At 47.9% G+C, this 25,652-nt stretch overlaps 2 protein-coding genes across 4 annotated transcripts in view; one reads left to right on the top strand and one right to left on the bottom strand.

The window, feature by feature from the left end:
* The window catches only part of PIGL (phosphatidylinositol glycan anchor biosynthesis class L), a gene marked incomplete at its 5' end in the record, with an annotated part of 61,886 nt that extends 49,858 nt beyond the window's left edge, over positions 1–12,028 (top strand). For both annotated transcript variants that reach the window (XM_082441096.1, XM_082441095.1), the window contains one exon: positions 96–12,028. In XM_082441096.1, coding sequence (XP_082297222.1) covers positions 96–343 — 248 coding nt within the window. In that variant the 3' untranslated portion in view covers positions 344–12,028. The remainder of the gene's footprint in view (positions 1–95) is intronic.
* Positions 12,029–13,757: 1,729 nt separating this feature from the next.
* Positions 13,758–24,773, bottom strand: CENPV (centromere protein V). 2 transcript variants are annotated; one of them, XM_082441086.1, is made up of 6 exons: positions 24,331–24,773; positions 22,192–22,290; positions 20,912–20,981; positions 18,600–18,784; positions 15,040–15,154; positions 13,758–14,067 (listed from the first exon to the last, which is right to left on the bottom strand). In XM_082441086.1, exons 1-6 carry the CDS (start codon positions 24,699–24,701, stop codon positions 13,837–13,839), a joined length of 1,071 nt encoding a protein of 356 aa, XP_082297212.1. In that variant the 5' UTR covers positions 24,702–24,773; the 3' UTR covers positions 13,758–13,836. The 2 variants fall into 2 exon arrangements, with proteins under 2 accessions (XP_082297212.1, XP_082297213.1); XM_082441087.1 differs by lacking the exon at positions 18,600–18,784 and having other exon boundaries at positions 24,331–24,769.
* Positions 24,774–25,652: the final 879 nt, after the last annotated feature.

Below are 25,652 nucleotides of genomic sequence, written 5' to 3'. Positions count from 1 at the left end.
ATGTGGGTGGGAGGAGGCCTGAAGGAGCGGAAGCAGAGCGGAAACGACAAACGGCCGGCGCCAGCACTCACGACCGTCCTCTCTGATTCTTCCAGAAAGCCATGTCCTGCCACCGCAGCCAGCTGCTCTGGTTCCGCCACCTCTACGTGCTCTTCTCCCGCTACATGAGAATCAACTCCCTGCGCTTCCTCTGAGCCGGGCAGGGCTCTCAGACCCAAGGAACAGAGAGAAAAACGGCCGGGAGCCTGGGGTGTGTCTGGAGCGACTCATCTCCCGGAGCCAAGGAGATCCCAGCGTAAGGCTGCGTCCCGGGCCCGTCTCCTCCAAGCTGCTCGGCCTCTAAGCAAAGGGAGGCCCTGCAGGCCAACGGGCTGTCCAGACTTGAGCTTCTTCCTCTGGGGAACAAAGCCACAACCACCGGAACACACACCACCCGAGGTCAATAGCCACCCTGCTAGCTTCTCAAGCTCTTGTGCAAGACAATTTACACAACGGCACGATGTATGTCAGCCCCCTAACACAGACACGCAATTGTCGTAAATGAATGTAAAGCGCCCTGAAATCCCTTCTTAAATGCACTGTATTTTTACCTTGTTTCCAAAGCGGGCTCATCAGACATAAACACACACAAAAGAATGGTCTATACTGAATTAGTTCAACCATAATTCCTTGGATCTATCTTTGTGGCCTACGTATCAGATTTGAATCTAGGGAAGACACGTCCGTTTAACGGCATACCATCAAATATCTCACTATCAGTCTTTCGGGAGAAGCAGGAAATAGGAAGAGAGATCTGGAGCTTAACACTCAAGAACCTATGTCCTAAAATGGTGCTACAAACAAAAGGGCAGCAAGGGGTCTGGCTTGGAAGCTATTCCGAGTCCAGCTGGTGGTCCAGGAAGTGGCCCAAAGAGGGGAAGCTCCAATTCAGAAAGAGAGAAGATAAACGTGCCGTTACTGGGAACAGAATGGATAGGACAGCCCCAAAAATGGAAGAGACTGAGAAAACTATAGGAGATGCTATGCACAGACCAGGGCAACACAACTGAAAATCGAAAGGAAATGGATGGCTTCCGAGTACATGCTGGACCTCCGCCAGACCCTACCGTAATGTCACAGATAGGGTCCAAACACTTCAATCCCATAAAATGCAGGGTTGCATCACTGCAAGATGAATGACAACCAGTTTTTTTAAGTTTCCAAGGACTCAGCATCAAGCTTGTGCACCCAAGACCTGAAGGAGGTCAGCGTTCCTGGGCAGGTGGCTGTCCTGCTTTCTTGGCCGATTCTAGGAGTGAGGGAGGGACACCTGTGCAGCAAGATGCTCGGGACCACATGCAGGGCAGCGGTGGGGGCGGGAGCGCAGCCAGGCTCTGCGAGAGGCTGAGGCTGGCGTGGCGGCTGTCTCCGCCCACTGGAGAGCTGCGCACTGCTCCTTCTGTTGAGCCCTTGCAAAGCAAAAAACGCTCTCCTTAAACTGAGAGAGTCCCATCTGGGGGTCGCCTCCAAACCCCCTTCCACGCCCACCCCCCCCAGTACAGCTTTGGCCACCCACATTTGAGAATAGGAACTAGGGAACAAGAACTGGATTATATCCAATGATGGGCACCTTATTAATGGGACTTTACATGACTACAATTGACTTAAAAAGTGAAAGGGAACAGACCCAATAACCACAGAAGAAATTAGAAAGGTAATTATAACAGATTTTTTAAAGATTCCTAGTCTAGATGGTTTTACAGCTATCTAAAAATAATTCCAATATTATTTAGAGCATAAAATAGAAAAGTACTCCAATTCACAGACAAGATAACAAAACATGAAACAGCACCAAAAAAAACCCTGACAATTTTATTTGTGAATATAGATGCAAAAATGTAAAAGAAAATATTAGCAAACTGAATCCAGCAGTGCATCAAAAGAATTACTACTCCATGACCAAGTAGGGTATTATTCCAGAATGCAAGAATGGTTCCACTTTGGGAAATCCATCAACATAATTCATTACATCAACAAATTAAGAAGAAAAACCATATTCTTCTATGCATAGGCACCGAAAGATAACAAAATTCAGTCACTATTCCTAATAACAACTTTCAAGAAAAATAGGAAAAAAGAATACAATGTAAATATAATAAACACTATTTACCGAAATCTAGCACCAAAAACCAAGTGGACAAGGTAGAAAGGTAAGCTGCCATCATCATGATTATCAAGGTTGTTCTGAAGGGTGAAGCTGATTAAGTAGGACAGAACAACAAAATAACTGATATAAGTATTGGAAGAGACAGATATGTTTAGAAACCCAAGAGATGTCCATAAAATCTACTAAAATAAATGAGGGAATTTGGTAAGGCAGCTGGATAATAGGTATCTTTACAAAAATCAATAGACTGTCTTTAATTGGCAATAATGTGACAGAAATGAAAATGGGGGGAAAAATCCCATTCTCATCAACTTCAAGAACTATAAAATACCTAGGAATAAGCTCAACATAAAAGATAAAAGATCTGTCTAAATTTTATAATCACTATTAAAATTCCAGCTATCTTTTTTGCAGAAACTGACAAATTGATCCTAAAACAATATGGAATTGCAAGACTCAGAAGCCAAAACAATCTTAAAAAAAGAACAAAGTTGTAAGACTCACATGTCCCAATTTTAAAAACTACTACAAAGACCTAAATGTAAGAGCTAAAACTATACAACTCTTAGAAGAAAACACAAATGTTAATCTTTGTGACCTTGGATTAGGCAACAGTTTCTTAAATATGATACCAACAGCACAAGCAACAAAAGAAAAAATAGAAACCTTTGTACATCAAAGGACACTATCACGAAAGTGAAATGGAGGCTTCCCTGGTGGCACAGTGGTTAAGAGTCCGTCTGCCAGTGCAGGGGACACGGGTTCGAGCCCTGGTCCGGGAAGATCCCACGTGCCGTGGAGCAACTAAGCCCGTGTGCCACAACTACTGAGCTAGGGCTCTAGAGAGCCTGCAAGCCACAACTACTGAGCCTGCACACCTAGAGCCTGTGCTCCGCAACAAGAGAAGACACCGCAATGAGAAGCCTGCTCACAGCAACAAAGAGTAGCCCCTGCTCTCTGCAACTAGAGAGAGCCCACGCACAGCAATGAAGACCCAACGCAGCCAAATATAAATAAATAAAATAAATTTATTTTTTTAAAAAAGGTGAAATGGGAAAAAGTATTGGCAAATCAAATATCTAATAAGGACCTAGTATCCAGAATATATAAACAACAACAAAAAGACAACCTAATTAAAAGATGGGCAAAAGACCTGAATATACATTTATCCAAGATTTTCAAATGGCCAACGAGCACAAGAACATCATTAGTGATTAGGAAATGCCTATCAAAACCACAATGAGGACTTCCCTGTTGGTCCAGTGGTAGAGAATCCGCCTTCTAATGCAGGGGACATGGGTTTGATCCCTGGTTGGGGAACTAAGATCCCACATGTGGCGCGGCAACTAAGCCCGCGTGCCACAACTAGAGAAGAGAAAAGCCACACACCACAAATAGAAGCCCACGCCACAACGAAAGATCCCGCGAGCCACAACTAAGACCCGGCACAGCCAACAAAACAAAAACAAAACAAAAAAATTCAATGAGATACTACTTCACACCCAGTAGAAAGGCAGTGATTAAAACAAACTAACACAGACAATAACAAGTGTTGGTGAGCATATGGAGAAATTGGAACCCTCGAACATTACTGGTGGGAATGTAAACGGTGCAGCTGCTGTGGAGAACAGTTTCGCTCTTCCTCAGTAACTTAAAGATTTACCATCAGACCCAGCAATTCCAATCCTAGGTATACACCCAAGAAAACTGAAAACATGTCCGTACAAAAACTTGTGCACGAGTGTGCATAGCAGCATTATTCATAACAGCCAAAAAGTGGAAACAACCCAAATGTCCATCAACTGATGAAAAGATAAATATGGCATTTTGTGTATAATTCAGCCATAAAAAGAAATGAAGTGTTGACACATGCTATAGCGAGGATGAACTTTGAAAAACATTATGCTAAGTAAGATAAGCTACGCACAAAAGGCCACCTACTGTACGAATCCATTTATATAAAATGTCCAGAACAGGCAAATCCACAGAGACAGAAAGTAGATTGGTGTTTTCCAGGGGGTGGGGGCGGGGAAAAGGAGTGATTGCTGAGGAGTGTGGGGATTCTTTTGGGGATGTGCAGTGTTCTGTATTTGACAGTGGTAAAGGCTGGACAACCTTGTGAATATATAAAAATCACTGAATTCTACGCATTAAAAGGGTAAATTTTATGGTGCATGAATTATATCTCAATTCAAGAAATAATACTGCATTAAAATGTTCTAGCTTACTCTAAGGCTACACACATGATAAAGCTGGCATCGCTCTCTGAACCTGATGATACTCACCTTACCTGCTAGCCTAGTAAATACTGCAGAGTACAAATCTTATTTGTACTTTAACCCAGTTTTAGTGCTTACTGCTTTTCTTTTTTTTTTTTTTATGGGATTATTCCTCTAATATTTTTCTTTCATTTTTTTTTTTCATGCTTTATTTATTTATTTATTTATTTATGGGTGTGTTGGGTCTTCGTTTCTGTGCGAGGGCCTTCTCTAGTTGCAGCAAGCGGGGGCCACTCTTCATCGCGGTGCGCAGGCCTCTCACTATCGCGGCCTCTCTTTGTTGTGGAGCACAGGCTCCAGACACGCAGGCTCAGTAACTGTGGCTCACGAGCCTAGTTGCTCCGTGGCCTGTGGGATCTTCCCAGACCAGGGCTCGAACCTGTGTCCCCTGCATTGGCAGGCAGATTCTCAACCACTGCGCCACCAGGGAGGCCCCACTGCTTTTCTTTTAAATATAGTTTTTAAAAGTTAAAAAAAATTTAATGCAGGACATAAAACAAGACCTGAATAAATGGAGAACTGTACCACGTTCCCTGATAGAGAGATTTAATATAAAATCCTTACAAAGTTAATAAATAAACTGAATAGCACCAAATATATATAGTATATACAAGTTCCAATTTATAAATTTATATATTTACATGTTATATTCATCAATTCCCATTCTTACAAAGTTAACATATAAATTTAATGTAGTTGCAGTCAGAATCTCAATGGATTATCTCTGGACTTGGATAAAATTATTTTTGAAATATATTAGAAGAGGAGATGTCCAAGAATAGCCAAAATATAAATATTAAAAATAATGCAGATATGGGACCTGCCTTTCTATACATTAAAACTTATAAACCCATTGCAACCAAAACAGTATGATACAAGCAAAGGAGTACACAGATGTTGGACAGAAGAGAAAATCCAGAAACAGATCCAAATTATATGAGCACTACTGTACAGTAAAGGGGGCATTTTAACTTGGTGGAGAAACATTTAATAAATTGTTTCAGGATGGCTGGTCAGGCATTTGTAAGAAAACAAAGACTCCACACTTTATACCAAGTACAAAAATACACTGTACATGAATTACAGATTTATACATAAAAATCAAAAAAATTAAAATATTGTTTAAGAAACTTGGGAGACTCTAAATGCATATATACCTTGGAATGGGGCAGCCCTTACGAAGCCAGGCTGGAAACTCATAAAAGGAGTAAAGGAAAAAAAACAGCTATTTCACAAGTTTCTGAAATTAACAGGTATCACAGATGTGTTAATAGCCCAAATATATAAAGATGGATAAGAAAACATCCCAAAAGAAAAATGGATTAAGGATGGAAAATTCATGAAAGAGGAAATCTAAATGGCCATTAAACAGGAAAAACTATTCAACCTCAGTAGTGGCTACAGATTAAGGCAAAGATGAAAATCTATTTTTCACTGAAGGTGGTGATTGGATTAAAGTAGGAGTTTTCCAGGGAAGAAAATGAAGAAGGCAGAGGATATGAATAGGTCTGTCCCCTCTCTCCCTCTCATTCTCTCTCTCTCTCTCCCTCTCACAAACACATACACACGAAATAAATGTGAAAAAAATCCCACTACTAACTAAAGGAACACAAATTATATGAAAATGCCATTTTCACTTATCTAATTTGCAAAGATGTCTATCAATAGTAACGCCCAGTGTTCTGTAGGTGAGCGAATGGACACATATATGCTGCTGGGGCAAACAGAAGATGGTGGAATCTTCTGGAAATCAGTACGTCAGAAATCTTTAAAATGTACATATCCCTGGACTCCATGTGCACTTATCCTTGGGAAGCAGAAACTCGTACAAAGATGCACAGATAGTTGTTTGATGTGCAGCACTGATCAGAGAGAAAACAGAATCAAGCAGCTAGAGCAATGATCTCCCGACTTTTGAGTTTTCAGTAATGTATATATTCTAAGTGCACATTATAAAACATACAGAAAAAAAAACTTTAAAGGATAGATAGGAATTCTAACATCTTCTTCCCACCCACAATGGACCACCTTGAGCACTTCCTGGAGGGAGCGCACCTGACGCTGGAGACCACCCGACCAGCCTATCATGTAAAGTCAGCGAATCCTGGGAAAAGTGAGCCAGTCAAACTGTGTGGAGAGACAGACAGAACAGGACATTCATGCTTTCGGGCCCACAAGAGGTCGGGGAGCAGAAACATGGTTCTGGTTTGATCAGAGTGTTAAGGTCTTGGTCAAGTTTGAATCCTACAGGTACCCCTGCCAGGGGCTTCCATCCCTCGTGGACAGTATTACCAGGAAAATCTACATGAAGTGTAGTCAACTTCAGTAATTACAAGCTGGATAACACGTGGTCTGATCCAGTGCCCCTGGGGGGAAGGTCTTGAGGAGTTTGGGAGCCGTGAGGTCTTCAAGGGAAAGGATCCCAGTGATCTACAGGGTTCATCAGAGTCCATGAGCGCGGAATTGCTGAGGGTCGTTCCTCCTACTGATCTAGGTCTACTCCGTGTGGATGATCACGGTGGCAGCCTTGCTGCCTGAAAGGAAACCACCAGGAACAGCAGAAGCGTGCTGTCCCGGAAGCCGTCTGCCACCCTGGGCCCCGAGCAACGGCTGTGTCCCAGCGCCAAGGCTGCTCTCCCCGCCCGAGGGGAGCCATGGAGGGAGAGCTGGGGGTCCACAAACCGTCCCCGAGCACCTCCTCAGTCACAAAAGCAGCACTGGTCCGTGACCCGGGCCTTAAAGGGGTGAGGGTTGATTTCAGGAAAGAAAGAATCCTGGGGGAATCCCAGCGCTTGGATTTCCACCCACCACAGCTAGTTGAACTTGTCTTTTGGAAGTTCCTGCCACGTTTAGGACTGTTGCCTTCCTTGATGAATTCAGAAGGTGTACAACAAAGCTGTAACACAGATGCCCTCAGATTCCTCCACGGGGCATGTATGGGACTGTCACGTGAGAGGCAGCTTCCTGGCCGCGACCAAAAGGAAAGCGACAGGTGCCAGGCTGCTACCGACAGCATCGAATGTTCCAAGGCACAGTCTTAGCCAGAGCTCCTTCTGGCCGGCATCACACTCTCGCCTTCTCTGAGCCCCAAGCATGTGGGAAAGTACCAACGTCTAAGATGACAGCTCAGGAGGCTGAAGCCGGGAGTCTCCACCCGGGGGCCCACCCGGTGACCTCACTGCCGAGGGATACTTCCAGGAGGCTGGCTTAGAAAGTCACCAGAAGCTCAACAAGTAGCCGGATAAAATGTAACATACCAAAGACAACAGCATTCCTCTCCACCAGCAATAACCAACTGCAAAGTGGAGAAGAGATCCCGTTCACAAGGACGACCAAAAACCGTAAGACATCCGGGAATAAACCTAGCACAGAATGCGCCGTCTACACAGCTGCCACATGGAGAACAGCAGGAAGCTTGACAGAGGAGCAGAGAGGAACAAAACCAACTGGTGAGATATTGCACTTTCCCAGAGGATAAAACTGAGTATTGTAAAGAAGCCTGTCCCCGCCCCCCCCAAATTAATTAATAAACTCAGCACGCTCTCAATCAATATATGGCACTCGATACACTAATTCTAAAATTCATCTGGAAGACAAAATAATCAAAGAATAATGAGGAAGATTTATTCTATCAGGTTTTTTAAAGCACATCATTAAACTTTAGGGATTTAAAATGCTTTGGTATCTGTGGGACTATAGAAAAATAAATTTAAAAAAAAAATGTAGTGTCCAGAAACAACCTCATCTAGAACGTGCATTTTAAATCAGTAAGGAATGGATGGATTACTCAGTGGAAGGGTCAGTGCAGTGGTTATCCATTTTGAGGGTGGGGAGCTGAACCCCAACCTCATACCACAGACAAAAGTAAAAAAAGAAAACCACTCAGAAAAAAAAAAACAGACAGATTAAAAACAAAACCCAAAAAAGGCACCAAAAAACTATGAGAGCAGTAGAAGAAAATCTAAGTAGTTTATAAGCTCGATAGGAAGGTATTCCCAAACAAGATATAAATCACAAAAGCCAGGAAACAGAAAAGTCAGAATGCCATAAAGGAAAAAAAAAAAAAAAAAAAAGACTGATAAATTTGAGTGCTTCAAAATCTAAAACCCTAATAAACAGAGAACAGTGAAAAACTGTAAAAGAATATTTGCAAAATTCATCACAGGATTTATATCCTGAACATATAAAGCACCAAAAATTAATTTTAAAAATAGTATCTGAAACACATTATTTACTAATATTTTTTAACACGTGGATGGAAAAGAAAATAGCCCCAAAGAAAAATGGGCAAAGGACGTGATCAAGGAACTTACAGGACAGGGAATAAAAACGGGTCCAAAAACATAAAAGATGCTCAAACTCAGGGTAATCAGGAAAATGGAAACATAAAGAAATGAAACTGTTTTGCCCAACAGATTGGTCACAATTAAAAAGACCGATAACATCAGATGTTGGTGAGGGCACTTCTATTTACAGGGTTCATGGACATTTTAGGGGCTGGTATACACTTTCTGAGGGAAACTGAGCATTTTTAATGTTTAAAATATGCATATCTTCAACCTAGCAATGCATCTTCTATAGCCTCAAATAATACACATGTACAAAGAGGCCTGTAAAAGGATGCTCACTGCCAACACTGATTGTAAAGCAGAAACTGGAAACCCTAATTTGCATTAAAAAAAAAAAAGTTAAATAGACTAGACCCATACTCTGCAAATCTATGTAATAGCCAATAATGAGGATTTGTATGTTGACGTGAGATCAAGATGTTACCAAACAAAAATGCAAGTTGCAGAACAAAACGTACAGAATGCCATTTATGTTTTAAAAGAGACACAAAGGACTTCCCTGGTGGCGCAATGGTTAAGGATCTGCCTGCCCAAGAATATACAGTGGAGAAAAGACACCCTCTTCAATAAGTGGTGCTGGGAAAACCGGACAGCTACATGTAAAAGAATGAAATTAGAACACTCCCTAACACCATACACAAAAATAAACCCAAAATGGATTAAAGACCTAAATGTAAGGCCAGACACTATCAAATCTTAGAGGAAAACATAGGCAGAACACTCTATGACATAAATCACAGCAAGATCCTTTTTGACCCACCTCCTAGAGAAATGGAAATAAAAACAAAAATAAACAAATGGGACCCAATGAAACTTAAAAGCTTTTGCCCAGCGAAGGAAACCATAAACAAGATGAAAAGACAACCCTCAGAATGGGAGAAAAGATTTGCAAATGAAGCAACTGACAAAGGATTAATCTCCAAAATGTACAAGCAGCTCATGCAGCTCAATATCAAAAAAAAACAAACAACCCAATCCAAAAATGGGCAGAAGACCTAAACAGACATTTCTCCAAAGAAGACATACAGATGGCCAAGAAGCACATGAAAAGCTGCTCAATATCACTAATCATTAGAGAAATGCAAATCAAAACTACAATGAGGTATCACCTCACACCCGTCAGAATGGGCATTATCAGAAAATCTACAAACAACAAATGCTGGAGAGGGTGTGGAGAAAAGGGAACCCTCTTGCGCTGTTGGTGGGAATGTAAATTGATACAGCCACTATGGAGAACAGTATGGAGTTTCCTTAAAAAACTAAAAATAGAATTACCATATGATCCAGCAATCCCACTACTGGGCATACACCCAGAGAAAATCGTAATTCAAAAAGACACATGCACCCCAATGTTCACTGCAGCACTATTTACAATAGCCAGGTCATGGAAGCAACCTAAATGCCCATCGACAGACGAATGGATAAAGAAGTTGTGGTACATATATACAATGGAATGTTACTCAGCCATAAAAAGGAACGAAACTGAGTCATTTGTAGAGACGTGGGTGGATCTAGAGACTCATAGTGAAGTAAGTCAGAAAGAGAAAAGCAAATATCGTATATTAACGCATGTATGTGGAACCTAGAAAATTGGTACAGATAAACCAGCTTGCAGAAGTTGAGACACAGATGTAGAGAACAAACATATGGACACTAAGGGGGGAAAACCGCGGTGGGGTGGGGATGGTGGTACGCTGAATTGGGCGATAGGGATTGACATGTATACACTGATGTGTATAAAATTGATGACTAATAAGAACCTGAAGTATAAACAAACAAACAAACAAAAAAACAACTAATACTAAACTTTCTTTGGGTTATTTGTATGGAAATACGTTAATATAAATGTTTCAGACATTACATGACATTTCTAAAAATCTTATATGTTCTGGTATAATGTTATGTCATAATTCTAGTTATTACTTTAAAATGTATATCTCAGAAATAACTAAATTTCCTTGTCAATTGCATTATTATGAACTTTCATCAAATCTTTAACCGTGGTCATTTTTAAGTCTTTTGTCATTTACAGACAGTTCTGGGTGTACTCTGATGCTTTTGCAAATATGTTCCTATAAAAGGGTTTCATCTTCAAGGAATTCATGGAAAAGACTCTGACAAGTACAGGTTTCTGGTAACTGACTATACTGCTGAACTGAATGAATAAGCATTTTCAGAACTCTAATGGAAAACTGATGAATTCATAAAAGTGCTAACAAAAGATCAAGATGAAAAAAAAATTAATTACATGGGACTGAGTGAACTGATGAGGATGATTATAATTTTTGTGACTTTCTGTTTGAATTAAAAAAAAAAAAATTCCCACAAGGACTCAGAGGCAAAAAATATACAAATCAATTTTCACTGCAAAGTAAAGGAGCTGTTACAGTGGAGGATTACTGGACTGAATGTCAATATTATGACATAGTATGAGTGTGTTTCGTGTTTGGTAATTGCAATAATTGTTGCTTTTGTTGTGGTCATCCACTTACAATGCTTGGTGTCAGTTTATTTATGTCTTGTAAAACTAAAATACAGTGTGTGTGTGTGTGTGTGTGTGTGTGTGTGTAAAAAAAAGTCATGTACCACAATGTTCATTGCAGCACTATTTATAATAGCCAGGACATGGAAGCAACCTAAGTGTCCATCAACAGATGAATGGATAAAGAAGATGTGGCACATATATACAATGGAATATTACTCAGCCATAAAAAGAAACGAAATTGAGTTATTTGTAGTGAGGTGGATGGACCTAGAGTCTGTCATACAGAGTGAAGTATGTCAGAAAGAGAAAACGAATACCATATGCTAACACATATATATGGAATCTAAAAAACAAAACAAAAAAATGGTCATGAAGAACCTAGGGGCAAGACGGGAATAAAGACACAGACCTACTAGAGAATGGACTTGAGGACACGGGGAGGGGGAAGGATAAGCTAAGACAAAGTGAGAGAGTGGCATGGACATATATACACTACCAAACGTAAAACAGATAGCTCGTGGGAAGCAGCCGCATAGCACAGGGAGATCAGCTCGGTGCTTTGTGACCACCTAGAGGGGTGGGATAGGGAGGGTGGGAGGGAGGGAGACACAAGAGGGAAGAGATATGGGGATATATGTATATGTATAACTGATTCACTTTGTTATAAAACAGAAACTAACACACCATTGTAAAGCAATTATACTCCAATAAAGATGTTAAAAAGAAAGAGAAAAGGCAGTCCACAAAAAAAAAAAAAAAAAAAAAAGAATCCACCTGCCAATGAAGGGGACACAGGTTCGAGCCCTGGTCCGGGAAGATCCCACATGCTGCGGAGCAACTAAGCCCGTGCGCCACAACTACTGAGCCCGCACTCTAGAGCCCGCAAGCCACAACTACTGAGCCCAGGTGCCACAACTACTGAAGCCTGTGCGCCTAGAGCCCGTGCTCCACAACAGGAGAGGCCACTGCAGTGAGGCCCACGCACCGCAACGAAGAGTAGCCCCTGCTCGCTGCAACTAGAGAAAGCCCGCGCGCAGCAACAAAGACCCAATGCAGCCAAAAGTAAACAAATAGATAAATTTTAAAAATAAAATAGTATTAAAGAGACACAAAACTATGTGTTTTATATATCGTTGCAAGAGGGAAGGCAGGTCAGAGGGGACATTCACTACACCAGGATATACTCCTGTTTCACCCATACAACTTTTTACCAGCTTCTTCCAACCGGCTGTCAGCTGACATGGTGACCACACGGAAGCCCAGTCAGTGCGTCTGTATTTCCTCTCCTCGCCTCTTTTTCTGGTCTATTCTATGTCCCAGATCATTTCATGATTCACTTTCCTAAAGCAAAGAACAATTATTTATTAGGCGTTTGCCTTTATGTATATACCCAGCATTTGGTAATGGAAGAATGCTTTAGGAAAGCATCTTGTAATAAAAAGCACTGATTATAACAGGAAGTGACATGAGACACAGAGAGTGGGGACAGGGAACCAGTCAAAAGGCTTCCCAACGTCTGTAAGATAAAGACCCAGGACCGTCTGCAGCCGTCGGCTTCGACGTATTTTTCTGACCCACTGCTTCTTCCCACCACAAGCCTCCAGAGTGACCTGGCTTTACCCTGTGCCCGGACCTCTGTCCACAGCTACTTCTCCCTTCTCTCTTCCCAAATCTTGCTTCCTTTCAAAACACAGGCTCAAAGGTGTTATTTATGGGTAGAGGGGCTCAGTTGTGCAAGATGAAGAGCCGTGGAAATCGGAGACACAAAAACATGAATGTACTCAGCACTGCTGAGCTGTGTGCTAAAAATGGTGAAGACGGTCAAGTTTATGTTATGTGTATTTTACCACAACTGGGACAAAAAAGAAGAAATCAGAAGCTGGTTTACCTCTCAAAAAAAAAAAAGGCTCCGGGCTTCCCTGGTGGCGCAGTGGTTGAGAATCTGCCTGCCAATGCAGGGGACACGGGTTCGAGCCCTGGTCTGGGAAGATCCCACATGCCGCGTAGCGGCTCGGCCCGTGAACCACAATTGCTGAGCCTGCGCGTCTGGAGCCTGTGCTCGGCAACGGGGGGCCGCGATGGTGAGAGGCCCGCGCACCGCGATGAAGAGTGGCCCCCGCTTGCCACAACTAGAGAAAGCCCTCGCACAGAAACGAAGACCCAACACAGCCATACATACATACATACATACATACATAAAAAAAGAATGTAAGCAGACAAGAATAGCATTAAAAAAAATAATAATTAAAAAAAAAAAAAAAAGGCTCCAATCACACTCCCCGCAGGTCTCCTAGACGCTCGTTCTCTTCCCAGCTCGGTGGCCCGCGATCATTCACCACGGCGCGTTTCTAACAGCCCCTAAGTTTGTCTCCTGACCCCTCCTCCCTCCCGACGTGGCTGCAGGCGCCAGAACAGTGCTCAGTAAACACCTGCCGCTCAGTGACTGGCCTCAGCAGCGAGGTCAACGTCCAGAGAAAATGATAAACCGCAGTAACCGCTTTAGTGTTAAAAATATTTATTTTTCTAAAAGATCACACAAAAGTCGGGAAGAGATAGAAGGGTGTCAGCTAGCCTATGTCAAAATCTGAGCCGAGGGAGGACAGGAGCTGCCTGGAGACACTGGGGCCGGAGCCGACCGCGGAGACGGGGCGGCCGGGGCCCCCGCGCGGGACGGGGCAGGGGCTCACTCCTTAGACATGCTCTTGATGGTCTTGTGCTCCTTGATGGCCTTCTCCCAGTCGCTGCCGTTGAACTCCTCGACCACCACGCTGCGCACGGTGCCCTCGTCCAGGCAGTGGGGGGCGATCCCTACAGGGAAGCCAGGGGGGCGTGAGACCCGGCAGCGGGCTGGCTCTCAGGCCAACCCAGCCCACAGGTGTCGCGGGAGGCGGGCTCTCCGAGGGGCCCTGCGCCCCCGCCCCTGGCCCACTCCCCCCATCTCTCAGATGGGGGCCAGGGACTCGCGGCTGGGCCTCCCTCAGTACCAAGTTGGGAGGACAAAGGCGGGGGAGGCCTCGAGCCCAGAGCCACCTCTGCCCGGCAGCCTGGAAGCTTCACACGCCTGGTCCAGGGCTCGGAGGGACAGCTTTCTGAGCATTAAACACCGCCCCATCCGTACAGGAAGGTCAGCAGGAAAGACTCTCCGTGTGACAGATGGGGAGCAAACAGGAGCTGCTACGGGGAGAACGGGGGGGGGGCAGGGGTGACGTCACGCGCTCCGCCCCCCCCCCCCCACCCCATGGCTCGAGGCTGTCGCAGCCGCCCCACTGCAGCTCTGGAGGCTGCGTCTCTGCGGGGCCGGGATTCCAGGAGCTTCCTCCACGGCTATGTCCCACCCGATTCGCACGGCGGCTGGTGTCATTCTCAACAACTGTCTAAGGTGGGACGGTCTGCCCCCAGATCTAAGGAGGACCCGAAGACGGGCTTGGGGTTTCCGTGCTTGTGTTTGAACAAACCCAATTTTTTAACTAGCATCATCCCTGCTCCTCACTCCCTCTCCCGCCGCCAAGCCCCCGGCCTCCCCCCGGCCTCTCTCTACCCTCCACGTCAGCCCCAGCAAAGTCCAGCTCCCTCGGCGGCAGGAAACGCGAGTCAGCATCCGGGTGGTCTCGGAAGGGCCAGGGCCAGGAGAGAGCTCTGCTGGTGAGCCCCGTTCCTCACCCACGTGTGAGGGGCCTGGCCGGGCAGGAGGCAGCCTGTGACACCAGCGCGCCCCCCCCAGGCTTCCCATCCGCGTGGCCGCAGGGCGTCGGTGCCCCGAGCTTGGCCCCCTTCACTCACCGAAGCCTCCGGGGTTGGAGCGGGGAGAATAAAAGCTCTGGACGCCGCACCTCTTACAGAAGGTGTGCTGCGCCTTGTGGGTGTTGAAGGTGTATGTGGTGATGCTCTCGGCTCCCTGAGGGACACAGACAAGGCGCTTCAGTCGTCGTTTACAAAGACAAGTCGTGCAAAAGGCTCAGTGGGGAAACCCTCTCGCCAGGCTCCCAGGGTCACGTCCAACCTGAGGTCGGGGCCCCACGTGCACGGCCCAGAGACCCGTCAGCCTGCAGTGTGACAGCTCAGGGCTTCTCCCTAGTCAGTGGCACACACACACCCCGGCCTCAAGCTTGCCCTGCATCCCCGGCCTAAACGGGGGGGTGTCAGCCGAGGGACTGGGTCCACGTGTCCCCAAACAGCACCACTCAAGGTCCTAAGAACACACTCACTGGACTCAAATGCATCTACAAAGGACCAAGTAGGAGAGAACATCTGCCAGACGTCACAGGCTAATTTCCTTAATGGAGAACACAAACGGGAAACTGGTCAGAGGACGTGAACAGACAGTTCAGAGAAATGGGGAAAACAAATCTCTCTTTAACCTGTGACATGATAACCACACTCACAAACTGCAATGAGGTATTTTTCACTGTCGGGGCAAAAATTAAAAAGTGAGCTACAATATCAAAAAAACAAACAACCCAATCCAAAAATGGGCAGGAGACCTAAACAGACATTTCTCCAAAGAAGATATACAGATGGCCAACAAACACATGAAGAGATGATCAACATCACTAATCATTAGAGAAATGCAAATCAAAACTACAATGAGGTATCACCTCACACCGGTCAGAATGGTCATCATCAAAAAATCTACAAACAATAAATGCTGGAGAGGGTGTGGAGAAAAGGGAACCCTCTCGCACTGCTGGTGGGAATGTAAATTGATACAGCCGCTATGGAGAACAGTATGGAGGTTCCTTAAAAAACTAAAAGTAGAACTACCGTACGACCCAGCAATCCCAATACTGGGCATATACCCTGAGAAAACCATAATTCAAAAAGAGTCATGTACCATAATGTTCACTGCAGCTCTATCTACAATAGCCAGGACGTGGAAGCAACCTAAGTGTCCATCGACAGATGAATGGATAAAGAAGATGTGGCACATATATACAATGGAATATTACTCAGCCATAAAAAGAAACGAAATTGAGTTATTTGTAGTGAAGTGGATGGACCTAGAGCCTGTCACACAGATTGAAGTCAGAAAGAGAAAAACAAATATCGTATGCTAACACATATATAGAGAATCAAAAAAAAAAAAAGGTTCTGATGAACCTAGGGGCAGGACAGGAATAAAGATGCAGACATAGAGAATGGACTTGAGGACACGGGGAGGGAGAAGGGTAAGCTGGGACGAAGTGAGAGAGCGGCATGGACATATATACACTACCAAGTGTAAAATAGATAGCTCGTGGGAAGCAGCCACATAGCACAGGGAGATCAGCTCCGTGCTTTGTGACCACCTAGAGGGGAGGGATAGGGAGGGTGGGAGGGAGACGCAAGAGGGAGGGGCTATGGGGATATACGTATGCATATAGCTGATTCACTTTGTTATACAGCAGAAACTAACAGAACATTGTAAAGCAATTATACTCCAATAAAGATGTTAAAAAAAAACACAACACCTTAATATAAGCCTAAGGTATACGCATATTATAGGTAATTGAAAGTTGTAGTTAATTTGAGAGCTAATACAATTTTTACGTTTAAAAAAAAAAAATGGGCTTCCCTGGTGGCGCAGTGGTTGAGAATCTGCCTGCCAATGCAGGGGACACGGGTTCAAGCCCTGGTCTGGGAAGATCCCACATGCCGCGGAGCAACTGGGCCCGTGAGCCACAACTACTGAGCCTGCGCGTCTGGAGCCTGTGCTCCGCAACAAGAGAGGCCACGATAGTGAGAGGTCCGCGCACCGTGATGAAGAGTGGCCCCCGCTCGCCACTAGAGAAAGCCCTCGCACAGAAACGAAGACCCAACACAACCATAAATAAATAAATAAATAAATAAATAAATTTAACGAAAAAAAAACAAGGAGCTAACTCGATATTGCGTGTGTAGAGAAACACTCACTCGGATACGAGTCACAGGAATGTAAATCCATACATTTGGTAACATCTAATAAAATTTTAAAATGCAGGGACGTCCCTGGTGGTCCAGTGGTAAAGAATCTGCCTTCCAATGCAGGGGACGCAGGTTCAATCCCTGGCTGGGGAACTAAGATCCCACATGCCTTGGGGCAACTAAGCCCATGCACCACAACTACAGAGCTTGTGCACCACAACTATAGCTGACACGCTGCAACTCCTGGGCCCACACATTCTGGAGCCCGCACGCCACAACTAGAGAGAAGCCCGCGTGCAGCAACGAAGACCTGACACAGCCAAAAAAATAAAATAAAATATTAAAAAAGATTTTAAAATGCACATATTAACACAGCAATTCCACTTCTAGAAATGTATCCTGCAATTAAAATTCCGTATTTTATCCAATGACATGTATGTAGATGTTAATGCAGCATTTGTAAAGGCTAAACGTTAGAAACTCTGAAACTGTCCATCAACAGAAGACTGGTTAAAGCAATCATGGACGGGCATAAAAATGGAATCTCAGCAAGTTTTGGAAAAAATAAGGCAGTTCTACTTACAAATACTACTAGGAAACAATCTCCAAGGTTACAAAGTTAAGTGCAAAGGCAAGGTTTAAAACAATTTGTGTAGCATACTAACACTCCTATTTTTAAAAAGCATACATACATCCTGGCATATGCTTTTAAAGAAAGCAGCAGTTTCTCTCCAGGGAGACACTGGGGGGCTGAAGGGTCAGAGCTTTATTACGGGTCTTCCCCGGCCACCACGGGAGACAGGCCCTCAGAGCTGCATCTAAAGACTGTTCCCAGGGGGGCCTCGTCTCACCCCACAGGGAGGCCACAAAGAACAGCCAAGGGGTCCCAAACCTTGCAGAGTTATCTGAGCGTACGCCTTCCCCCAGGAAACCCTCGGGAGGCCTGAGAAGCCGGCTCGCAGCCTCCTGGACCTCATTCAGCACGAGGGCCCACTGGTGACATGCAGACCCCGTCCCATAGTGTCCACACGTCCACCTGCCTGACCCCCACCCCGCTGGCCGCTGCAGCGCGTGGTCCATCGTCATGACGCTTGCTATACGCTCACCCTCCCTGCTCGTTTCTTCTGTCTTCCTGCCCAATGAGAAATCACCAGTGTCCACCACGTGACAAACCTAACGGTTACTTCTCCTGACCACCGCATTCTCGTCCCTCTGAACCTGGCCCCCAGTACCACTCCCTCCGTTCTGAGGACACCCCGCCCTGCAGGCTCCTCCTCCCTCCCCACCGGCCGTCCTTCCCGGGCACCCTCCGCTCCGCTCCCTGTACGTGCTGGGTCCCGGGCCCCCGCGTGTTTGGCTGCACCGTCTGCCCAGCTGCCCTCACCCCACGACTCCAGACACACGTGCGTGCGGCTGCGCGCCCCCTGGCTCCGCCTCTGTCGGCGCTCACGACGCTTCACCTCAACCTTCTCAAGAAGGATCTGAGTCCAGCACCCTCCGCGCCGGCTTCTCCCCCAGGACCTGGCGTCTCCAGGCGACCGGCCGCTCGGAGGCCCAACCTCTTTCTCCGCTCTTCACACCCCGTCCTTCCTCTCGAGCAGCGGCTCTCAGCGTGTGGTCCCAGGACCAGCCGCGTCACCGTCACCTGAGAACTTGCGAGAAACGTCCATCTTGTGCCCACCCCGCCCCCCAAGACCTGCACAGTCAGGAGGGGGCCCAGCGACTTGTCTAACGAGCCCTCCGGTGGCCGTGCACACCTTGGACTCCGAGAACCATCCGCTCCAAAACACACCTCCAATGACCACTGTCTGCCCGTCCCCACGACTGCCACCCTCTCCCGGCCGCCCCCCGCCTCCGTACTCACCTCCTCACCATCCGCTCTGCACGTGGCGGCCACCGCGTGCTTTTCCAACACTGAAGCACATCTCGTCCCCGCCCCGCTTAAAATCCTCCCCAGGCTTCTCTCTCCAGAGGACAAAACCTGCCTCCTCATCCGCTGCGGCCTCTCTCCAGCCCCAGCTCGGTCCGCTGGTTCACCTCCACCCTGCGGCCACCCTCCGGCCACGAGGGCCACCGTGCAGCTCCTCGGACACGCCAAGCGGCCCCCCGGCGCCGTGCCCGCCCCGTGCCCAGGACCCCCACGCCTCGGCCATCGAAGCGCCAGCAGGGCCTGCCTAGCCGCCAAGACTCGCCACTGGCCAGCCTCCGTCACGCTGCCCCGCTCCGACCCTCCACAGGGCACTTCCGGGCCTCGTCCTGTTCCTCCATCTCCCCCATGAGGCGTGAGATCCCAGGGACAAGGGCCTTGTCTGCCACGACAGCTGCGGGGTTTCAGTGGAACGGAGCCTGGCACACAGCAGCTGCCCCATCCATAAACACTGCTGAATCAAGGAAGGAGGTTTGTACTTAAAGAACAAACGGAAAACTGCTCTCTCCTTCACCAGGCCAGGCGGAAGAAGACAGCTGTGCTCGAGACGCCAGGGCGACGCCGGAGCAGGCCCACGGGGGTGGGATGGCGGGGCGCTGCCAACTCCGAGGCCGCGAGCCCCCGGCCGCCCGCGTGTCTTCGGGAGCCGCCTGTCTTGCGGGGCTGGGGCCACAGCCTCCAGCTGGCACCCGAGGGGAGCTCGCAGGAAAGACGAGGGCAGATCCGCTGCCCGCCGGCGCTCCCACCCCGACCAGACGCCCACCCCAGGATCGAGGGCAGACACAGACAAGGAGCCACCCTGGCCCGAAGCGTCTGGAATTAAATCTCAGCTTCTCCTCCCAGACACTCACCGAGGGGCCACTGGATGCCGAGGCCCCGGGGCCAGGAGCGCAGACTCGACCAAAGGTGGTTCCGGGAAGCCCTCCCGACCCGCCACGCACAGCGCACTACGCCCAAGGCGAGGCGTCTGTCGGGCCCCATTGGGGCAACGGGAGCGGAGGACGGGCCAGAGCCCCGCCCCACCCCGCCCCCCGGAGCAAAGCACGCCGAATCCTTTCTTAAACGTTTGTGTTCTCTGACCGGAGATTTTACTTCCAGGAGAATTGATCCAAAGAAATAATGTCTAAACTATCAAAGATTTATACACAGGGAGGTTGACGACAGCACTGCACTCAACCTAGAAGTTCAAACGTAGAAGGTCGCTCGTGGTACATTCACGCAACGAAATATGCTACAGACACAGCAAGAAGCGTATAAGTAAACTACGAAACAGTTGTAGGCGCGGGGAGAGGCCAGGGGCCTGAGGGCCAGTGGAGCGGAGGCCTTTCACCGTGTATGTATCTACTCTGTACTTTGCAAATCCGGTACCAAGCACAAAAAATTCCCCCAAATACTAAAGTTAAAAATCTTTTCAATCATTTATTTTTCATCGGGAAATGATAAAAGTCAGTTATAAAGCAGATAAAAAGGTAAAATTCTACCTTTATAAAAACATACACGATTTATTTAGATGTATTCATCCCCGTCCAAAATAACACGCAAGGATATTCAGCAGAACACAACCAGTGGTTACCTTTGATTGACAGGATTTGGGTGATCTTATTTATTTTTGATTCTCTGTGTTTGTACATGTTTCCACTGTAATATCAAACATATATCCAAAAATACTGGCTTGGCCAAAAAGTTCGTTCCAGTTTTTCCATAGCATCTCACGGAAAAACTCAAACAAACTTTTTGGCCAACCCAATATAAAGGGGGGAATGAAAGCTGGGTGACAGGGGAAAGCATACGGCCCGGGAGGCCCCCTGCGCCTGGCACCCTGTAAGCCCCACTCACAACACTCACCTTGAGGAGCTTGAAGCGAGAGGCCGGAACAATGAAGTGTCTATTCTGCTTCTTCTTGCAAATGCTGCAGCTACAGCAAGACAAGAGCAGACCCCAGACTGTGAATGACCACCTGCACCCTCTGAGTTCCCCCGGGGGCCCAACCTGCCCCGTCCCAGGAGCCAGCTGACTCCTGAGGTGAAGCCCCTTGCAGCGCCGTCCCAGGAAGGGCAGCTGGGGCAGGCGGGCCAGCGGCCTGGGGCCTCTGCTCCGCGTGTGCAGGAGGGCCCGCGGGTCCCACAGCCAGCAGTGCAGGCCACGCCCCTCTCAGGAAACCAGGACCCGGAGAGCCACACTCCTGCCGCCCACCCCTGGCTTACTACGGTGAAGGGAACTGCTGGCTTCTGGAGACAGTAGAAAACAAGCATCAGGCAGAGCTAAGACCTTCTGCCCCTGGGGTATCCTCACCAGAAACGGACAAGGAAGCTTAGGTTTCCCTCTGTCCTCATCTGCACGTCACAGAAAGCCCAGGGCCACGTCAAACAGGTCCTCAGAATCACATCCTCAGAATTAAATATAAGTGTCCCCCCCACCCCGTTTTAGTCCACCTTTTAAAAAACTCTAATTTCATGTAAAATCCTCTAACAACTTACTCCAGGGGCTGCTTCAATCTGGACCGCACTGCTTAGTAGCAGGGTCAGCTCCCCGTGGGAGGAATTCCACGGTACTTTCTTATTTATTCTTCACATATAATTCAGGCACCACAGCACCAAGGGACAAAAGGACTGGATACTGTTGCATAATCAGTTACACACCAACTGCCAGTCAGAGGTCAGAGCCTGGAGACCCTGTTCTATCACAAGGCCCGGGAGGTGCTGACAGCAGGCGCTCCACCAATCCTGGCAGCACTGCCTGCCTCACCTGGAGCAACGGGGCCAGGTGGCCTGGGGCATGGCACGCTTCCAGGGGCGCACGCCCTCACCTCACCTCACCTCACCCAACTCCCGAAGACTCCGCTCAAGGCCTTTCATTCAATGCCCAGCCGGACGGTCTCTGGGGAAGCAGTCCCACCACCAGCCCCCCGCCCCTGCACCGGTGTCTCTGGGGCACTCTGCTGGGCACAAGTCGAGGGCCCTGCTCCACATCCCCTGGGGCTGTGCTGCAGGACTGAGCTGTGTCACACACAGCAGGCTGTTCTTTTTAGCCTCCCCCCCACCCCCGTCTTTAAAACTTTTTTCATTAATGAAAACATCTAACACAACTTCTAACGTCTAAGCAACTTGGGAAGAGAAAACACTCACTTGCAGTCAAAGATGTGCAGGTCTGCAGAGGCCCAGACTTCAAAGCGAACCGCCCCACAGTGGCAGCCTCCTGTGTGTTTCACCAGGCCCTGGTATTCACTGAAGGGAACACAAATCAGGAAGATGAGGGTTTCTGAATAGTCAGGCCATGGTTGAAAGAAAGAAGCAAGATGGGACAGAAGTCTTTACGGGACAACCAGACGCATTCCTGCTTCTGAGGAGGCACTGTCAGTTCTATAAAAGGATTCAGTACCTTCTTTGTCTGTGAGCTCTCTTTTTTCCACTTCTATTTTGTTAAGTCGTAAAATAAAGCATTCCAAAGTATGGAAAAAAGAGAATTGGGTGGAGGATCCTAATCCAGCCACCCGAACGTTTTTATTTACATGGCAAATACTTATTAAGATTTTTTTACGAGCGAGGCACTGGGGAGAAGGCAGTAAACAAGATACAGCAGATGTGGTCCTGGCCTTAGGGACCTGGAGCAGCCATCAAACAAATTAACTGAATATTTACATGACTTGTGATAAAGGCGTACAGGCTGCCATGAAAAAGAAAGGAGACCTGACCGAGTCTGGAGAAAGTTAACAAAAGGCTCCTGTAATTCTGCTGTATTCTCCTCCGGTATTTTGCATGTACGTGGCTTTTTACAGAGCTATCCGTACACATTACGTACAACTTTAATCTTTTTAAAACTTATAAGTCAGGCCCTTCATTGAACATTATTAAGATTTGATAAATATCATCCAACTGTTTTCCAAAAGGGCTGAACACTCTTATCAGTAATGATTGAGAAAACATTTCACTGAATCTTCTCAAGCAATAATTACAGGAAAAATAGCTCGCTGCAGTCTTATTTTGCATTTATTTGGTTACCAAGACTGAATGCTTTTTCACATTTCTGTACAAGTTGACTCCGTTAATTTGATGTACTTTTTTCTGCAGACACAAATAATGCTTACGGTAAAAAACGCAAACATTACAACATTTGATAATGTAAAAAATGAAAGTCTCTTAAGTCCTAACACCCAGAGGGATCCACAGTTAACTGTTTGCTCTATGTTCCTGAGACTATTTTCCGTACAATAATGTTTTAACAATAACAGCGATTATTGTTTAATATATTCTTTTTAATTTACTGAGTTTTGGTTTTTTAACAAATGTATGTAACTTGCGCCAATCTGATAGGTTTTTAAAAATCTCATCTTTTCATGTCAACTTTTAAAAATCTTTTTCTTGACCATTTATCAGTTTGTTTTAAAGTATAAATTCAAACTTTCGTTCTACGTTTCTGACATCTTTATATTCCCCACACTGAGCAGTAGCTGGCACACCTTAGCTCAAAAACACTGAATGATGTATACTGAAAAATGTTCAGCCTATAGTCCAAGATGATGAACCAAAAAGTAAAGCACACGGAAAACCCAATATTCCATCTCTGAGAAGACTCGTCCTAATGAAGAGAATTTCTTACGGAACAAAGACAAAGGAACATTTTTGTTCCAGAAAAGGAGTAATCCTCAGGTTGCTATGCAATTGTTAGGTTGCTTTGTTTTCTCTGAGGTTTTCTAGCATAAGACGACTGATTCTGAGATATTTAGGGCGCTAAACTACTTCTCGGTAGCACAACTGTGCTACGGGGCAGGGGCCCCGTCTGGAGACGACGAGGCGCCCCCCAGAGCTAACAGCTCACTGCGAGCTCCACGGACCCTCCGAAGTCCTCCTCCGGCCGCCGGGGAGCCGAGGGTCCTCACCCCGCGGCGGCAAAGCCGGGGGACGCGGAGCCCCGGCCCTCGGGCGCCCGCGGCGGTTCCGAACCCGGGCGGCCCGCGCGCTCCTCCCCGCCGCCCGGCTCCGCGCAGGGCGCGCGCAGTAACAGGGGCCACCGGCCTCCCGGGCGGCTCCGAACTGTCCCAGCGCCTCTCACCCCGGCCCTGCCCCCCCACCCCAGCCGCTCTCCAAACACACGTGCGCAAACACAAAAGCGGCTCGGGGACCGGAGAGCCGGAACGACCCTCTTCGCGAGAAGGCCGCCGCCTTGGCGCGCGGCGCTGGCCGAGCGGGGAGGCCTTTGTCCGGCCGGTGCGCGGCTCGGGCGCCGCGGGGACGTTACAGGCGCCGGCCCGGCCGCGCCGCACTCACTAGGTGTCCAGCAGCAGCTTGGCGGCGCCCTCGAAGCTGAGCCTCTGCCGCTTCTGGAACGTCTCCCAGCGCTCCCGCTGCTCGCCCAGGTCCAGCTCGGACGCCGAGGGCGCCGCGGGCGGAGGCGGGGGCAGCGGCGGCTCCGGCGGCGGCTCTCCGGGGCCCGCCTCCTGCGCCCGAGGCGACGACTGCGGCCGCCGCTTGGCCGACGGCTGCCTCGCCGCCGCCCGGCTCCCGCCCCCGGCCTGGCCCGCGGGCCTCCGTGCGCGGTCGGCGCCGGGGGCCGAGGCGGCGGCCGCGGGGGCCCTGGAGACCCCGGACCGCTTCTGCCCGCGTGGCTTGGCCGCCGCGCCGCTCCTCGCCCGCCGCATGGCTCCCGCACCCTGGCGCGCAGGCCTCTCCGCCGCGCGTTCCCGTTCCGCCGCGCGCCCGCTGCGCCCCGCGCGCGCCCGCCGCCCGCGCGCCCGCTGCCCCGTCTGCGCAGGGGGCGCTGCGCCCGCCTGCCCCGCCCGGCCCCGGCCCCCTCCCCGACCCGCTCCTGGCCACAGCTCAGCGCACCCACCCCGCCCGCCCGCCGCGGGGCCCACACCTGCGTCGCTCCGGCCGGCAGGCCTTGCGGGACCGCGCCTCTGGCCTCGGCTCCCGACACGCGGAGCCTGCTTGCACCTGCCGAGGCGCCTCCGGGGCCCTTGAACCCCGAGGGCTTCTTCCTGCCTTCCTGAGGCCTGGGTCACCCTGAATTCACAGCCACATCCCAGCAGGGGCCCGGGGGCAACTTCATCTCCAAGATGAGGACAGCACCTTCCTGGCCGGAGCCATCGCGTGCCTGAATGAGCTAATCAATGTGGGTAAATGGCCAGGCACCTGCAACTGCAGGACAGGTAGCAGCTGAAATCAGAGTTCTTAAACTTGGGCTTTCCTGCCAGATTATAAAACAGCGTCTTCAGGATCTCGATGGTCAACAGATTTTTTTCAATTTAATAAATGAACTCCGCACCAAATCCCATTATCGTTTTGTTCAACACAGCACCAAAGTTTAAACACAAAATCACGAGAACCACTGATGGAACCCAAGTCTTTTACAAACCTATTTTGTTGCTCTATTTTATTCATATCTTAAAAGAAATAACATTTTCATTTACTCATTTTTCTACTCTTTGTGTTCTACTTCCTTAATATCAACTTTCCTCTTTGTTAATTCTGTTTTATCATTAGTTTGATAGTTTATTGAATTAAATACATAGTTCCTTTCAGTATTTTTGTTAATAAAATATTAATGACTATAAATTTTCCTGAGTATAGCTTTCGCTGTATGCATTAGG

The sequence above is a fragment of the Balaenoptera physalus genome (genome assembly GCF_965194825.1).
Source record: "Balaenoptera physalus genome assembly, chromosome: 20".
Lineage (NCBI taxonomy): Eukaryota > Metazoa > Chordata > Mammalia > Artiodactyla > Balaenopteridae > Balaenoptera > Balaenoptera physalus.
This window is presented reverse-complemented; position numbering and strand designations above follow the sequence as displayed.

What these genes read in the sequence shown, in the direction of transcription:
- CENPV (XM_082441086.1), bottom strand. Translation starts at nt 24,701, where the DNA reads ATGCGGCGGGCGAGGAGCGGCGCGGCGGCCAAGCCACGCGGGCAGAAG. An exon ending in CTCGCTTCAAGCTCCTCAAG is followed by an intron (nt 18,785 to 20,911) that starts GTGAGTGTTGTG and finishes GCAAGTTCTCAG; the next exon opens with GTGACGGTGACGCGGCTGGT. An exon ending in CTCCAACCCCGGAGGCTTCG is followed by an intron (nt 14,068 to 15,039) that starts GTGAGTGAAGGG and finishes GCTTCCCTGTAG; the next exon opens with GGATCGCCCCCCACTGCCTG.